The sequence below is a fragment of the Wasmannia auropunctata genome, unplaced genomic scaffold (genome assembly GCF_000956235.1).
Source record: "Wasmannia auropunctata unplaced genomic scaffold, wasmannia.A_1.0 LD336040.1, whole genome shotgun sequence".
Lineage (NCBI taxonomy): Eukaryota > Metazoa > Arthropoda > Insecta > Hymenoptera > Formicidae > Wasmannia > Wasmannia auropunctata.
The window spans coordinates 278399-297404 of record NW_012026850.1 but is presented as its reverse complement, the minus strand read 5'-3'; the positions used below and the strand labels follow the sequence as shown (position 1 = coordinate 297404).

Sequence of the window (19006 nt, the reverse complement as noted above, 5' to 3'; positions counted from 1 at the left end):
AACTACGATTCATGCCAGTTGTGTTCCTCTACGAATATTCCCCTCTCGGGTTCGCTCGCTCACAATCAAGCACCGATATCGGCTATCATTCATCGACGGAAAATCGTTCATTAGCACATCAACAAGGAATATTTGAATATAGGTAGTACATATGTTCCTTAGAAACGTTAAATTTATGATATATACTTTTACATATTATGATATTTTTATAAAATCTACGGTATTTCAATGTCATAAAAATAAGTCGTATGCAACAGCTTTTTTCTTTTTCTTTTTAAGTGTTTAAGGTTGAAGATGATAACTGCGAGAAGAAACAATTTTTTATTGATCGAGAATAAATGTCTGCTATTTTCAATCGAGCACGATTTTTTTATAAAGAACAAACTATTTTTCTGCTGAAATATTGTAAATTCTGTCTTTTTTAAAATTATTAATATTACTCTATCACGTATTAACAAAAAATTTTACAAATAAAAACTAACGATAATATTTTTTGTCATATTAATAAAGTAATAATATTCAATGCCAATATCTATATATATTTTATATTGCGCATTCTTTCAATGTTATTTGTTATGCGCATATAATTATTATTTTTTATATTTTGGTATTTCAGAAAAGTTAATAACGTTTATTGTTCTTCAAATACACGAATTTATATTTGTGATACTGATATTACATAATATATATGTAAATATTAAATTCATGAATAATACATTACGTTATAATTGATAGATACTAAAAAAAGTTAAGATAGAACGATTGTATTTTTAGTAACACTAAATTTGAAGTTTGATTAATGTCATTATGAAGTGCATTCAACATATCTTTATAGTGTTTCAATCACATTGATTAAGAGTTTTGGTATATATAAAGCTCTCGGGCACGGACCTGTGTCGATACTGATCGATCAGTTCCAAAAGGAAACTGTCATGTATTTCGGAGCGTGGACATTAGATTGATTGCAATTATAAAGATCTCATGTATTTTTGGCTATCGTTACTCTTTGTCATTAAGCATCATTCCTGCTGGCTTTATTATCCGAAATTATTTAAAATAAAATTCCTCCTCGTATTTCTAATACAGTTTTTATAGTTTCGTATTTATTGTCGAAATTATTTTAATCTACGAAATTACTACGCACTCAGAGAAAAAGACATAGTGAGCAACTATACACATAGATAACAAATATACAAGTTTCATATATCAAATTGATGTATATACTACATAGTTGAATAAATTATTTTATAATTATTGCAGCTGTAAAATAGTTTGTTCAACTGTATACATTAGTTTAATTAACTGCGTACATTAGTTTCACATATAAAATTTTTATAGTAGTTGTCATCTATTATCATCATGAAAGTATTCTTCATGCATTTCTAATAATTTCTATTGTAAATGGAAAATATTCAACTATATACATTTGTTTATTCAACTGTATATGTTAATTTTACGTATAAAACATGTATATTTATCATTTATGTGTATAATTGCTATCATCAAATGATCATTCTTCACATTTTTCTAATGAATGGATTTTTTATATCAAAATTGTTTTAATCTATTTATGGAATTATTGCAAATTTAGAGAAAGACATAGTGGTGGCAACTATACTGTACTATACAAACAAACAATTATACTGTACTATAATATTTGTCATCTCAATGTATAGACAAGGTATATATATAAAATTGATGTATATATTTGAATAAAATATTTTATAGTAAAATAGTTTATTTAACTATATACATTAGTTTATTCGATCATGTACATTTTTCTACATATATATAAGATTAATTCTACATATAAAACTACAGTTATCTATATAGTTGTTATTACTATGTTTTTCCCTGATTGTGAGTGTGATCCAGTTAACAAATTGGACACGTAGACTTTATTACAAATGCAAATTGGAAAGTCTGTGCGCTTCTGAGCACGATATATTCCTGGTCGTACTTCGATGTGAATCCTTGATTCAGATATGTATAAAGAACTCATCGATTGCTCAGCTTTTCGGTATCGGACACGCGCGTCGAAAGCACTCGTTCGCGCGTTGTTATTTCGTAACAGAAGTCATTAGCATCCGCCAGCGTTAATTAACGGAAGTTCTGCCGTATGTGTGTAGGCTCGCGATGCACCTGCGCGCGGGACAGAGGGTGTACATACGTGATAATGCGCGATTTGCGCGTAGGCAAGTCTCTCCCGTGCTTTTTCCCTCTTCTGGACCGTATCGGCGCGTAACGGCGGATTATCCACGGGCTTTTAGTCGCGGTTTCATCGTAATTCCACCGTGAAATCGATGTGTCAAGAAACGATTTGTGCACGGCGCGGTGAAGACGGTGGTGCCGGAAAAAGGGCGGCTAAAAGCCTATAGCTGCCTTCACCGCACGTCACCATTTACTTTAAAATTAAATAATATAGACATATCGATAAAGAAAAATCTATATTTTGTGATGAAAATTAAGAGGTTCTCAAGACACATAAAAAAATCTAAAAAGCATATCAAAAATATGTTTTTTATATCAAATATTATATTAAAAATAAAAAGCTAAAGACATTTCTTTAACTTTTCATCGAGCATATTATATATACAGTGAATATACGTAGACTTTGTTTTCTCAAGCTACTTTGCAATATTACTCTACTTATAATATTTCTAAATCGCAAATAAAGTTACATATAATTTTAATTGTTTCTTTTTATTATATCCCTTTTGTTTTTAAAGAAAATTATAATTTTAACAAATTAAAAAGATACTTGCGCTCGGATTTATAATTTTTATTGATGCGCTCGACGGAAGGTTAACATTCTTATATCTTTTTATTTATATTGTTTGATGCTCTACAGTCTACATAATGCAGATTGATTGAAAAATGTGTGTTTAATGCAAAGACTTATAATTTATGTTATGTAATAATATTTTAATTATATTAGATATTTTGAATATAAATTATAAATATATTTTATGTGCATTAAATGTGTTTATTTTTATTTATATATTTAATTCCTATATCTACTTATATTTTATAACACATATATTTCATTCATGTATCTACTTACTTGATCTATTAATTTAAGAACAAACAGAAGAATTTAATAATAGATAAATTACACTATTTTTATTTGTAAGAAAATGTGTAAAAAATTGAAAAATGTATTGCTAATATGCAATACTAATTAGCAGATGTAAGCTTTAAATTTTAATTGTGATAACATTGAATGATTAAATATTAACGATCGTAAAATTTGACGAAATAACAATATAAATTGTTAACACCACTAAGCATCTATTAACATACGTTAGATAAATACGTTAGATTAGAATCGGGGAATTCTGCAAACAAAATTCTGTGTAAACTTAAATTATCTTAGATGTCGAACAATTTGACAAATTTTTTTTTCATCAAATCATCGTATTCGCATCTAAAGTTACAAATGCGATGTCAGCGAAGAGAAATGCGCATTCACATATGCGAAATCGTAGACATATCCGCCTTTATAAGGATATACTGAATTTTATGGAGATGGAGGAGAGCAGTATTCGATTCTACGCCACTGACTGATATATAGACGCTGATTCGGTCCCAATGCACTTAACACCACCCAGCTCTAATGCCATTCTCTCGTCACGAGCGTCCATCCTTGAGAGTCAAGAGACCCGCCAGCTGTTACGAGCCTCCGACAAATATCACGGGACAATAAACGTTAATTTAGCCAAAAATGACATCATTGTTCGCGTTCAATTAAAAATTAAGAAAGACAAGTCAGTATATATAAGAAGGAATTCAATATAAATAAACAGATTTCACACGTTAAGTTATACTTGAAGTCATCGTAATTGCTAAATTTTCACATAAAATTGAATTGTTACATCACATGCATAAATCATAATCCGATAAAAATTAAAAAATAATAGTAATCGCTTCACTAATAAAGACGTCAACAACCATGAAATTACACAATATATGCAAAATTAATGAGTTTTATTAAAACTGATAAGTTTTCGTGTGACAACTCGTGCGACGAATTAAAGATACCGACGCGGACGTCCATGAATCGTATCATCCGATTCCAAAATCTTGTGCCAGATATTAACAGACCTTTGAACGCGTAAGAATGCAACGATCGCTTCGCTGCAATACCTGAGGTGTATACTGGAGCGTGTAAATCCCATATATCCAATTAGATTCGTATAATCCTCGTATGTTAGCGTAGGGTGTTCCTACCCCTCGCACCACCGCACCGCCAACCCTCTCAGTCTTCGCTGCGCCGTTCGTCTCCGTGTGTGTCTCGCTCGCCGTGCGCGTGTAGTCGTACCGTACGGATGCGTACGATGGCGCAAGCGCGCATCCCGCGCTCTAATGCTAAAGTACTAATTTATGGGCACATATGAGATGGCTATAGTGCGAGCCACCGTGCCAGAAAAGGGACTATAGTCTGCAGAGAAGGGTAGAAGCGAGAGAGAGAGAGAGAGAGAGAGAGAGAGAGAGAGAGAGAGAGAAACTGGTAGAGTAGTAGTGGTGCGTTGGTGCTGGTGGCGTTGGTGGTGGTGGTGGTGGTGGCGAGATAGGGCGAGGGTAGGTATATCGGAGAACACAGAGGCGGGCTTTGCATGCGATATCAATAAATCAAGTCCCCGGGACCCCGGCAGCTTAGGGGGCCACTACGTGGCCAGAATCAACAGCTCATAACGTCGGCTAATAGCTACCCGCGGTGGGGTCGAAGATATTGTCGTAACACCGAGGGACATCTTACCGTCGCAATGGTTGGATCTGGTTGCGTCCTATTGAGGAAAAAAATGTTATCGCGCGAGGAAGAGGGCGGGCAAAGGAATTGTCGGAATATGCGATCCTCGATTACGTCAAAAAATGGCAGAAAGGATAATATTATGATTGACTCAACGACTTTCTTATACTCATTGACGAATGAAACCTATTAATTTCTAATTAGTTTAATAAAAATATAACATAATTATAATAGAGAATTCTCGAATTTAAAACTTAAATACAGAGTAAGATAGGCTAATGAGAGTTCCGAGTTCTTGGTGCCCAAAAATACATGTATTAGAACTTCAAATTACAAAAAAAATAATTAAAAAAATAAAATATATAAAATATAAGGAATATAAAGAATATTATCGATGAAAATGTAAAAGAAATGTTACTTCGAAACATTATTTGTAAATAAATGTAACAAGAAATATAAGATCTATAATATTTTTTCTTAGAGTTAAAAGAATTTTGCACCTCTTCCATCGAACTGCAATATAATGACTCCCTGTGCCCGCAGGTATGGTTTCAAAACCGACGAGCGAAGTGGAAGAAGCGCAAGAAGACGACCAACGTGTTCCGGTCCTCTGGATCGCTGCTACCATCGCACGGCCTGCCACCCTTCGGACCGATGACCTCCGAGTTGTGCACCGGAATGTTTCATACTCCTGCGGACAGATGGGGAATGGGAACAGGTCAGATATCAATAGCTTTTATCACTAACCGTAACCAAGAAATGCAAGGTAAAAAAAAACGAAAGAAATTATCCATATGCTTACGTTGCACGTTGGCCGGGACAGGAAACGCTCTTTCGATCGTCTGTATTATTACTCACAAGGACTCGATATTTGTCATCATGCGTTCATGTTTAAAAACGAGACTTAGAATTTCCTGAAATCCTTTAAAAAACTGTCTTCGCCGACAGTTATTTCCGTAACATCCTATCAATTTCATATGTCACACCGGATCACTGATAGAGTATCGATGGTATTCCATAATGCATATGCGATATATGCTGCAATGTCAATACATATTGTGACTTGTATAAATATTTAAAATATTTGTCTATATTAGAGTTAAATAATTTATGTATTTACGTATAATCGATAATCTTTTATAATATCGTTTTTTCAAATTTATTGTTGTTTTGTTTTATAAGTCCAAAATTATAAATAATGCGGTACATAAACATCAGATTCGCTAATATGGAAAGAAAGTATAATAGTTCAGTCTGCTTACTTATCTTTCTTACTATTATACTTCATTAATTTTCTAAGTAGACATCTTGAATTGATCCGCTGTCTTACGAAATACTTACACAATCTATTTTGATATAAAATATAAAAAACTGAGAAGAGAAAGAGATCTTGTAAAATCGATACTCACACTTTTGCCATATCTCTTTCATTTATGTAAATCAAGTAGTTTTGAGAGAGATATGAATATTTGAATGTTAACTTAAATAAATTATTATGTTCAAGCGTCAAGAAATTTTACTTTTTCACGTCAGTGCAAATCAATGAAACCAGTGACTTTAAATATTTCTCAAAGTGTTAACGACGAAATGTTATCTAAAATTCGTTAGTTATAAAATTTTACATAATTTAATGTATACAATATTTTAATAATTCAATCTAAATTTATAGATTTTAAATCTATTTAATTTACAAATGTACTTTTTTATATTATTTTTATGTTTTTTATATACGCGCGCGCGTGTGCTTTATAAAATTTGTTTTACTTTAAAAGATGACGCATCGAACTGCACAAGTGTAACTAGAGAACGAAGAAGTTCACAAATTCGTAGGCACTTTTATCCGCGATTTATGATCGGAGCGTATTATCCGCGTCTATGCAAATTGCACACGATTCATGCCATTTAACGCGCGATATGATTAGCATCTCGTTCACGCGCTAGCGCGAGAAGAAGCAACATGAGAAGGAAACACCATTTCTCGTAGACGAAATCGCGACGATGCTCGCCTCCTAATTTAATTTTGCCCGTCCACTGGCTGAGACAGCTGAAATTACTTACTTGCGTATTATCGGTACCCACGGTTGTTCACCGACGGTTGCACCGACAATGACACCGATAACCAACCGATCCTTCCACATTTCTTTGCGGGAAGCCCCTCACGTCACGTAACCTTTGCATTATATTGTCCCCCTCTCTCCTGCTCTCCCCTTTCCTTACTCGTGATATTTAATTGTGCTCGTCTGCTCCGTAGGTCTCGGACAATTGCAAAGCGGCATGACGATGAGCGGCTTCGGGCAGCTCAGTCAACAGGGCACGGGAAGTTTAGGCTCTAGCCTTAGCCTCGGCAATTCCGGACTGCCGATCAACAGCCCGTCGCAATCTGTCTACCATACCAATTACGGACTCAATTCGATCAGTAAGTTGCCGCGAGTACTAGCAAAAAGTACAAGTTGGAGCAGATACCCAAAAATATAATTTAACAAACTATCACTTCCACTTATTGTAACTATTGGAAAAAGAATTGACATCGCACACAGATAAGAAATATTTTATATCTATCTTAAAAACGGTCTAAATATTTGTTAAATTTTTATTTGTTGAATCTTTAAAGTATTCTTGTATTCATTTTAACATAATGTCATTATGTTAATTTGAATATTTTGGGTTAAATTAATATTTAACATTTCTTAACGTTAATATAACAATTATTTATGAATAAGTGAATAAATAACATAAAAATAAAGTAGTTTTAAACCGTAAATTCCAAGATAAATGAATAAAAGATAAATATATTTGGTAATTTTACTGAAGAATAATGTTTTCACAATTTGTTTCCAAATTGTATTAAAGTGTTACATTTTTCGTGTTAATTTTTACATAATATTTCTGTTACTTTCTAACATTATTCATTTTAGGTTAAATTGACACAAAAATTTGAGTGAGACATGTGAAATGTGTTAAATTTAACAAAACATTTTCCAACAGTTGGAAAATTTATGTTAAATTAATAAATGCATTTTATGTCTCTAAACCCAAATTTTTTTGTTAATTTAACAAAAGATGAACATATAGGAAAGTAAAACGTAAAAATTAACATAAAAAAATGTAATATTTTGACACAATTTGTGTGTGTGTGTGTGTGTGTGTGTGTGGTGTGTGGGGAACAAATTACAAAAAAACACTTTTTTAGTAAAAAATTAACATATTATTATATTAAATTAACATTCGTTTTTTATTTATTTACTTTAGATTAGAATTTATATTTTAAAACATTATTTTTATGTTACTTGTTCGCTTAATTATAAATTGTTGTTATTTTAACATTGCAACGGTACCTACTGTATCCTCAGTATCCTGCAACGCCGTTTACGGCCTCTCAAAAATAAATTTCAGAATACGCGCGCAAAGAGAGATTGTCGAGAAAACGTGAAAAGCGTTTTACGATCACACTTTGCTACTCCCGTGGACAACCTCTGAGCGGACGTAACGTTTCGCGCGGTGTTCCGACGTTTTTCATCGTTGCTTATTCAAGTAGCGTGGACCGTCGGCTGGAGTCGGCGGGCATGTGCGAGAAAACGCGAGAACACAGACACACCCAGAAGAATCTTAACGTTCCCGTCAACCCGGCCGCTTATACGTGTACCGATAATCGTCTTGCCAAACTTTTGGTACCGTGGCCCTCTAAAAGACGACGTGCAAACAGACGTACACGCCATTGGAAGTCTCTTTGACGAAGTCGTTAAACGTTACGGTGCATTAAGGCTCGAACGGGGCAGAGGGAGGGGGGAAGAGGGGGAAGGGGGGTTATGCGCCTGCACGTAAGGAATTTGAGACAGAAACATAAACCCCCGCGCGTTCCTCCTTCTCTGTGTCTGTTTACGCAGGCAAAACTCCGAGGCCCGATCTCGCACCTAGGTGCGAGATCTTTCGCTGTATGTTTACCATAACATCTCGATGCAACCTGTCTTGGTTGAAGTTACGCTCCACCTCACCCGGGGGGGACCTTGTATCCTCGAAGATATTATACTCAAGGGGATAAATCGCGTGTGAAATTTCTTCTTTCACGGAAATTGCTATTCAGCGCACCTCGCGACTGTAACTTCCATACCGAGACATCACAGATGTTACGGTGTGAAAACGAGATTTCATTCAAAGGGCCCCTTTGTGAAGAAACACGCGACGTTAGAACGAATTTTGATACGTTATTTAAGAACCTGAAAACTCCAAGACGGCAGACTGTTATTGTTATATAATTTCGCGACGTGACGCTGTTAAATGTAAAATAAGATCTACGTTTGTTGATATAAAAGTGTTACTTATTGCACGTTGAAACTCGGAATGTCTACGTAGGATTAAAAGCGCAAATCGTTGCTTGGAATAATCTGGCAATCTTTCTCAGATAAATCGGATTTCAGCGCTCGTGAACCGTACGGAATAATGAATTCGCGCGCGATATGGATAATAAGATAACCGATAATAAAAAAAAGGAGTCTCATCGTCTTGTGTCACGGAATATTTTTCTTTTTTTACCTATTTTTTACTTTTTTTTATTTTTCAGCAATAAATCGCGTGTGAGGAAAGACGTTGTAAGTAAATGCCGTTTTCACGAAATGCATGATTGGTTTAAATAGAATCATTCGTATTCGGTTACGACACTGATCGGCGGGTCATCAACCCTGAAGATGGATCTATCGATACAATAATATGAATTTTATTCACGGACTTATATCTTTCAACAAATACGAGGTCTCATTCATGCGTTAGGAAAAAGGCGAGATATTGAAATTGATATCAAATATCCAAATTTACCAGCGGTAATTGCGTTACTGAACTGAAATTTCTCTCTTAAAACTGTATCGGACGTATTAATTATCGATTATAATTCATTTGACGGTATTAATTCGTTTGATGCAAAAATCGCGAAAATATAACGTTGCACGTCGGACTTTCTCCGCGGATCCTTAACGATAAAAATCCGGCGTAGCACAGTTTCGCAAGCCGGACCGTATATACGGTCGTGCATTGGTACGCGCGTATATGCACGCGTAACGCTTATACGGTGCCAATTACCGAGCGTTATCGCCCGGTAGCGGTCACTCGGACGAGGAGGGAGAAAAATTGGCGTTCTCCCCGGTGCGCGCGCGAACGCGGCCTTAAAGTGAACCCGTCTGTAGCCTCGGCTTGCAGGCCATACGCGCTTTTATCCGCGCGGATAATACTTAGAGCAAATAGCTTTTAGACTAGAGCGTTATTTTTCGGTTACTGATGATGATTAGCACGTAACCCAACTCAACGGCGTGGCGCGCGGTTCCTAGTCGATCGGGGGAAGTTCCATTTGGCCTCTCTCTCTCTCTCTCTCTCTCTCTCGCGGCGAGCCACGCCAGACTGGCGCAAACAAACCTCGGTAATACGTAAATTATCGTGTTTCGAAACGCTCGATTTTCAACTCGCGCTACCGCGCGTGCGGTGGCACAAAAAGCCTTGTTACGTACCTTACTCGAAAATAAAAATCGCGACTGGTGGAATGTTCCTTGATTTTTGTTCTCGAGTAAGGTAACGCAGCTTTTTGTATCACCGCAAACACAGTTTAAAACTGTAATGTTGCAGCAACATTGTAATATTCCGGCTATATTGCAGAAATATTCCAATGTTGCTGCAATATTGTAGTTATAATCTGTGTTTGCTGAGACTCGTCGAGCGTGCAACAGTTCAACTTTCCGCGAGATACAGCGAGATACGCGTCTATAATCTTCGCAGGATTGGGAAAGTTACTTTGTAAAAGTAACTAGTTACAGTTACAATTTTTGTCTCTCAAAAAGTAACCATAGTTACCGTTACAAGTTACCGATTCTGAAAAGTAACATATTACAGTTACTCAAAAAGTTATGAATCGTTACTTTTCAGTTACTTTTAAAAAAACAACATTAGCATTATAAAAAAAGACTGGTTGCAATTTACATATTATATAATTTTATTGAAAAAAGAAAAATAATGCGCGTATTTAAATATGAGCATTTAAATATTTCGCATAGTTACAATCAACATCACGATTATGTGATTGAACGAAAGTCTTGCATAATTTTCATCCACGAAAGTAACGATTTGATATATATAAAGTAACTGTAATTTTTTAAGTAACTAGTAACTATTAAATAAGTTACTAGTTACTTAAATAAATCTAACTAATAAGTTAAGTTACAATTACACATGGAAAGAAAGTAACGAAGTTAAGTTACAGCTAGTGAAAAAAGTAACTGTAATTTCGTTACAAATAACGAGTTATTTCTCAATCTTGGATCTCCGTTATACTCATTCTCAAAAGTAGAAATACACGTGCCAAATTACACGTTTAGTACACGTTTAATTTCATTTACCTTCGGCTTTCGGCCGTTCGTTTCGTGGTATCCACAGAATCAAATCTCATTGATTGTGCGCGGTGAATCGTCAGTAGGATATACGCTCTTCGAGCTGCACACCGGATCCGACTGAGTCGGCCGACAATAGTCATAAAATCACGTACATCGGTCGCCATTAGACGTCCATTCTTTCGAATGGCTTTTCAAAAGCGGCCGCCGCCATAGTCCTCTGCAAATTTGTGCTGCCCGGCGCAGCAACCGCCATAAAAAAAGGAGCCCCTTTTCCCGCGTTGCCTCTCCCGAGCCCACCGGCGTGGCGCGCGAGAAGGCGGAAAACGACTTTACGACGGCCGGTAGCGCACCCCACGCGCTTTTGTCAGCCTACCGTATTAATGTCTTCCGCGGAGAGAAACGAAACGAAACGTTTCGCTCCTGCACCTGTGTGGTGCCGCACCTGTAAATTGCCCTCTCTTCTACCTGAGGTCCTCATCTCGGGGATGCGCTGCCTCCTCCGCGGTAGTGGATTCGTGATTGACTGTAACACAATAAATATTTATCTAATGTTATTTGCTATTTATAGAAAAATATTTATCACTCGGAAATCGTTGCACAAACTGTCAAGAAACTTACGGAGTTACGGAGGATATAGTTAGAACTTGATAAACTGAGAGTTTTAAACAACATAATTTAATCCTACAATACTTACAATACGTTAGTTTGACGTGAAAAGTAAAATATCTAATTGTACACAGTAGAAAAATTTGTATTTTTAACACATTTTCAAACGGTCTATCCAAATTTATTTCTTAGTTTAACAGATAAATATGTTAGAAAGTAACACAAACATTATGTAAAAATTAATACAAAAAATGTATTACTTTGACACAATTTAAAAATAAATTGTGAATATTTTTTTAGTAAAATTAACATATAATACGTCAACACATAATATGTCAAATTAATATACACACTTTCACTTTTAATTCATTTATTTTAAAATTTACGTTTCAAAACTATTTTTATTTTTGTTATTTAATTATTTACTTATAAATTGTGTTACTTTAACACTTTAAGAAATGTTAAATATTAATTTAAAATCAAATATTTAAATAACATTATCACATTATATTAAATTAACATTCTGAGTATGTTAAAAATTCCACAAAATTTTAACAAACATTTGAATGATCCGTTTTTAAAAATGTATTATACCTATTTTTATAAATGTATTAATATTTATACATTAAATAAAGTCTATATATATATATATATATATATATATATACATATATGAAATTGTGTTTATAACATTCTGTTTTTATTGAACACCCTTTTATAGTTTATTTGTTATTATTTTTATTAATATAAACTAAAATTTAAAAAATAATAAAAATCTCAAATTTTTTGTATAAGTGTTTTAAATAATCAAAATAATTTATACAAAGTTTATTGTGATTCACAGATTAGTTACAAATATTTAAAACAAATAAATATTGTATTTATTTACAAAACAACTAATCTCTCGTCTCTGCATCGCAATGAAATTTTACATTAATCATCTTGAATACTTAAATTACTTATAAAAAATTGAGGTTTTTGTTATTACATTTCCATACATCTTTGTTATTATTTTACATTTCCATATATTTTTTTTAGGGCACAGATAAAAAAATACTATTTCTTTTTGAAATAACTTTTCTCTAAATGGTAAACACGCTAAATTTTTTTTATTATTTTTAAATTTGATTTAGAATAATTTGTAATAATTTTTTAATTATTTTGAAACTTTGAATTGTATAATACATTACTTAACACAAGTTCAAAATGTTTTCTACTGTATATGCAAATGTTTTCTACTGTATATGCTACATTGTTACGAGGAGACATTAGACTACATATATTATTTCACGATTTTATCTAGTTGGCTCGCTGTAAATTTATTCAAGAATTTAATGTGCAAATTTCTTTTCTTTTATAAGTTAACAATTAGATTATTTGTGTTTATAAAGGTTTATATTATAAATATTTTGTTAATAAAAGCGTAAAATATGTGATGAAAATAACTTGTGTTACGTTAATTAAGAGTGGCCTATTTCCTCTAACGTAACGTAGTAATATTATATCACTCAATATCAATAGTGTTCTAGGAATCGTTGATAAATTCGCACCGATATAAATAACCGAATGTTCCATGAAAATATACGTTTATCCGATGCTCTTTCTGTTCCGCAGGTGGTGTTCATGTGTCGGCGTCCCGAGGCTCGCCACCGGTAGGCGGCGGTCAGGCCGGGATGGGTTCGAACCTGAACTGCGGCCAGGGCTCACCGGGCACGACTTCCGGTACCGGCGGCAGCGGCAGCGGCGGCGCCGGGGGCGGCGGCGTCTCTTGCGTGGGCGCCGACGTGACTACGAACGAGGCCTCGGACTGGAGAGGCGCCCACAGCATCGCGGCGCTCAGGCGTCGCGCCTCGGACGCCTCGCAACAGTACAGCCCGCAACCGCCGCCAGGACCGCCTCAGTACACCCACGAAATGGAGTACAGTTCTGTTTACCAAGGCGTCGTCTGAACCGTCTCTTCGGACGTTCGGTCCCACGGAGGAAAAACTGCCGGCCGGTAGAAGCTTACCATAATCCATGGAACGAGTACTCCTCTCTGTTCTGGCAAACGGCAATCGTAAGATAAAGACCGCGTGTCCGCGACTGATTCCGCCGAAGGAGCGGGGGCGCGCGGGCGAAGAGATTTTATCTTGTTGGCTTGTCGTAAATTTAACGTCAAGATAGTGCGGCGAGGTCAAGATCGACGGTATCAGAACGATCATTCTAAATTTGATGGAGGTCCGAACTCGTTCACTCTTTTGAATTTAACATAAAGTCAATAAAGCATTGCGAATAATGACGGAATTAGAATGGTTAGATAATTTCGGACTGTTTTGACTGATAGAAATTTAATTCATGGAACGGTAACGGTTTTACGAAATAAATGCAACGGCAGCGCGCTATATTTTTATTATTTTTTTCATGAATTTGTCCTACCGGGAGAAACAGATACCAGAATTGTATGGGGAATCTACGGAAGGAGTACTCTTCTATAAATTAGCGCTGAGGGTAAAATCAGGGTAGAGGATCGAAATTGCTGGCATTATCGACAGGGACAATTTGCGCAATATAGATTCTCATCATCATAGCCTTCCCAGGACCATTGTGACACATGCGATGTATTAACGTAGACTACGAGTTTCCGCGAATGTGTGTCCTGCTGATGCTTATAACCATCGGGCCAACCATCGACTTGATGCTATAAATGTAAAGAGGATTGATGTATACATATGACGGAGTAGCAATTAAAATTGCACGCTCGAGATTTCCTAATTGGGAGTGTAACGGGTAAATATTTCCAACGTATAGTGTCTAGTCAAATATACGTCTTAAATGACAACAGGCGTAAAGCGTTGTTTGATATTTTGCGAAGGAAATTGAATCACACATTGGCATTAAATCTTTTAGCTGCGTAAATCATTGATGTTAGCGGGTTTTTTTTCTATCTCCAAACGATTCGCGAGGAACTAACGTTTTCATTTCTAAATGGATTTTCAATGCTTCGCAACAGTCGAGGAGGAATTATTCAGTAAAACCAAAATGGATTTTTCTCGGTATCGTTTAAAAATTTATCCTAATCATGACAGCTCCAAATATTTAATAACGGCAATGACTGAATGTTTTTCGTAGAAACCGGTTTTCATTATAATATTCGAGCACTATAAATCCGCTGCAATTATCATGAGTCTATTTCCGAGTATATTTCCGAATGTCAATGATTAAAATATGATCCGTCATAGTGTGGGGGGAGGGGGAGCTGCTTTTACGATGCGATGGAATGATCTGTCCTAGTAATCACACCGAGCTGTCGATAAAGGAAGGAACGCGAATTGTGATTTGTATGGATTAACGAATTTCGTGACACGCGAAGAGTCTTATTAAAGAAAGAAAATTGCTGTAAACTAATACAAACCAGCTCCGCGAACGAGCCCTTGGGTTGGCGCTGTGCGCTAATAAGAAGAAATCGGGGGAGGGGGATGGTTATTTCGTACACGCATATATTAATATGATTACGCCCGCGTCGCGAACGTTCGATTAGCTCCATGTAACTGTACACGCGTTAATTTACTTTCTTCCGAATGAAATCGCTGAAACAATTCAATTTAATTGCCGCGATTGCACGGGAGGAAGGGGAAAGGGACAATTTGCCATGGCTAAAATGCAGTCGTTAAACTCCGCTCGTTTTGCCCTCGTTAGAGGCATTTTGAGTGTCTGGCGCACGTGCTAAAGAAACGTCGATGAGATTAAGGCCTCGCTAATTGTAAATTATTTAACTGCGTTCCGATGAGTGTGACAAACTGATTAGGGCGTGGGTTTCCGCCACGTAATTTTTATTTACACCTATTTCTTCCTTCCACGAAGGCAGAGGGGCGGCAGGGGGGGGGGGAGGAAAGGGTGGACGCTTCCCGCTTCGACGGTGAAATGCAGGAAAAGAATGAACATTGTATTTTCGAGTCGTAGAGAGGTCAAAGGGGCGGAAAGCGGTGGCGAGGTGCAATGAGATGTATACGACAAGTTATCTTAGTATTACATATACACGGCATTGTGTAAATATAGTAAAAGATATTGACGTGATAGGGTATATTATTATTGTATTATTACCGCAATTACCATTACTCGTGTCGCGACGGAGCCGTCGAGACCTGCTGCTCTTGCTCGCGGGCCGTCTTCGACCTGCGACGCGTCGCGATTGCGCCTCTAATTCAGACTGTGCACGCGGGGATTTCGTGGTTTCTTGCTTCATGAAAACGGTATTTTTCTTTTTAAATTCAATTTTAGTTTGACGTTTACGTTTTTGTTCGAACGACAGAGTTTTAAGTTTGCGCCCGAAAAACCGGTTTCCATGAGTCGCGATAGGATCCTTGCGTCGCGTGTTTGTCCACGCTAAAACAATCGAGAAAGAATGTCTGTTTGGAAGAATAACTTTTTCTATTTCCTTTGTGACGAGTAACGTGAATTGCTTTTAAAATGAGCTTATAAATGCCGAATACTTTTTACGATGTGCATCGCGTTTAAAACGATTAAAACTCGTAGAAAATAAACTCGTGGTTACAAAATTCATTCTAGATAAGATGACGACAAAGCGACTCAATGATTCTGTTGCGGAACAAAGTGATGTAGCCTTGGTCATATAAACATAAAGCATTCTCAATTTATTGCATTTCCTTGAAAAAAGCAGAAATAAAACCCAAAGGAAAACTAATTAAATATTAAAATTATTATAAAATTATTAATATATTTATAATAATATGTATAATAATATAAAATATAATATATAAGTATTATATATTATATGTGTTATTATATATATAATTATTATATTGTATATATCATTATATACTATTTTTCAACATAAAACTGTTTTATAATTTATTTTTTGTTAGATATAGAACTTCACGTCAATTTGTGTCTTATACTTATGGCCAAGGCTATTTATGTATATTAATACGCGCAACGAAAAGCTAGTCTTTCTCAATTGTGTCGAATTTACGTTTCGTACGGAGATCGTACATGATCTTGTGTGCAGAGGCGGACGTTTGTCGTAAGAGAGATAATAAATATAATAATAATTTCTTTTACGGAGGTTGCGTCAAACGAGATCTTCTCTCACTTCTTTTAATATTAAGTTCGACATATCCCTAGTAAAAAAGAACTAATAGTGCAGTAAAAACACTACTGAAATATAGTAGTGTTATCACTGCACTAGTAGTTCTTTTTTACGAGAGATAGTAAGGCCACATCATTCGTCGCGTTTCTCTTGGTGGTAAACGTTCCGACGATGAATAACAGGTTAGCGTATACATTCGTGTATTACATTCCTGGAGGAATTTTATGGCACGCTATAAGTATATACATTGTTCCGTTGTTGTCATCGAAACGTAAGTTTTGTAAATAAAGTATACGTCTAATAACAATAATAACAATAATAATAATAACAATAATTATAGTAATAATAATTATTATACAACGATAATAATAATAATAATAATAATATTAATAATAACAATAATAATGTAATAAGTATGATGACATCAACATTACGATTCGAACGTGAGTATACATGGACATTGTGATATATTTCGGGGTGGCCGTTCATTCTTTTTTTCCCGACGGCGACATCGGTCCGCGCCAAGATAACTCCAGAGCGGCAACCGGTGGTAGATTGCGAGCGGCTGCGAAAAATAAGTCCGACTATTCTAGTTACGAATTTACGGTAGACCTAGGTAAACCCTAAACGATAAAATATGGAATAACAGATAGGCAATTGTCGATGTATCACTACGAACGTATACGATTTTTAATGTACAAACAAAAATACGGGCGCGCGGTGTGTGTGTGTGTGCAGGCGTCCCTTCTCGATTTCGTCCTGCCGTCGATGTGGGACGGAAGCAAGACCTTAACCGATGTTCGTCGGAATGTTTGTGGTTCCTTATTTTCTTAATGCTTCGTGCAATACCTCGTCGTCGAGCATGCATTCCTTTAGCGCATAAAAAGGAGAACTACTCTATTCGGTGATCTTCATCTTGTTGTATGATCAAATTGACGTATTGCTAAGATATTTGCTGAGATCTTTGTACAAATGAATCGGCAATTAAGACGTTCAACTTATTTGATCATTCTTTTATATAGAATCCTTACGTCATCGAAGCGTAAGGTCGAAATATGATGATAGAAATTTGTGGAACGTTACGATTTTCTTGATTTTCCTAGTGAAAATTTTTCTTAGAATCCTTCGTATAACTTTTTATAATTTTTTTTAAACTTCTGTATAATTTGTTAATCTTTCAAAAAATTTATCAAACTTTTTTTATACAAATTGGAACACTTCAAAATTGCTGAGAAAGTCTATATACCTTTTCTAGAATTCTTTATAAGTTCTGAAATATTCTAACATTGTGTATGTATGAAATTGGCATATCATTTCGTGGAAACTTATTAATTATTGAAAGTTCTGGCTTTATCAATAGTTCTGTAGTTCTAAATATATTAAACAAATAGTTCCGGTCTTAAAGCGAAAAATATCGATCTTTAGTACAAACTGAAATGTCAGATTCACACAGCGTCTCATTTTGTCCTGCAAAAGTTTATACATACTAGATTCTTGTAGGATTTTAATAGATCTGTAATTCTGTATAGGTTTTAGAAAGAGTTTTGGTCACAAAAGTTGCTTTTCAATATTGGAATAATTTCTATTTCATAAAAGGTCGTGGGAACTCGCCTATTATCGTTCTATGAGTTCTAAATTATTTCTCGTGTAGTTTTGAATGATACGTGGCGATCGTGACGCGAAGAACTTCCTGTGCCAAAGAGACCAGTTCAAATCCACTCAGAACAATATCGGTTTTAATCGATTTGGAAGCGATTGCGATTCTTAGAAGATGCAATGACAAATCACTAAGAATATCTCTGTAAAGAAAACCTCTTCTAAGAGGTCATTTGGAACCGGCGTTAAAACCGTAGGTCTTATATATCTGCGGATATATGCAGAAAAGGTCGCCATCCAGGTTGGGAGTTGAGGCATCGGGCTAACTCTCCGATACCTACTTCGAGAAATAAACATGTTAAACGTAACGTTCCCCGATATTCATGGGTTCAAGGGAAAAGACGACGAAGACGAACTGGTTCTGAATGTAAAACCAGATTTTCTGAAGAGTTCTGATTGCTCGCACTATTAATTTATTATTTAAATAATTTTTATGGTCGCAAAATGCACTTTTTCGGATATATGGATGAGACACTCGATTTTCAACAGTTATATGAGTTCTAATTATTTCCGTGTAGTTCTGTGTTAGATATAATTTTC

General features: G+C 35.5%; 1 protein-coding gene across 1 annotated transcript in view; it reads left to right on the top strand.

Moving 5' to 3' along the window:
- The window catches only part of LOC105451927 (homeobox protein orthopedia), a 38836-nt gene extending 25163 nt beyond the window's left edge, over positions 1–13673 (top strand). Inside the window, exons 4-6 of the mRNA XM_011692654.1 lie at positions 5294–5468; positions 7002–7166; positions 13339–13673. Coding sequence (XP_011690956.1) covers positions 5294–5468; positions 7002–7166; positions 13339–13673 — 675 coding nt within the window. The remainder of the gene's footprint in view (positions 1–5293; positions 5469–7001; positions 7167–13338) is intronic.
- Positions 13674–19006: the final 5333 nt, after the last annotated feature.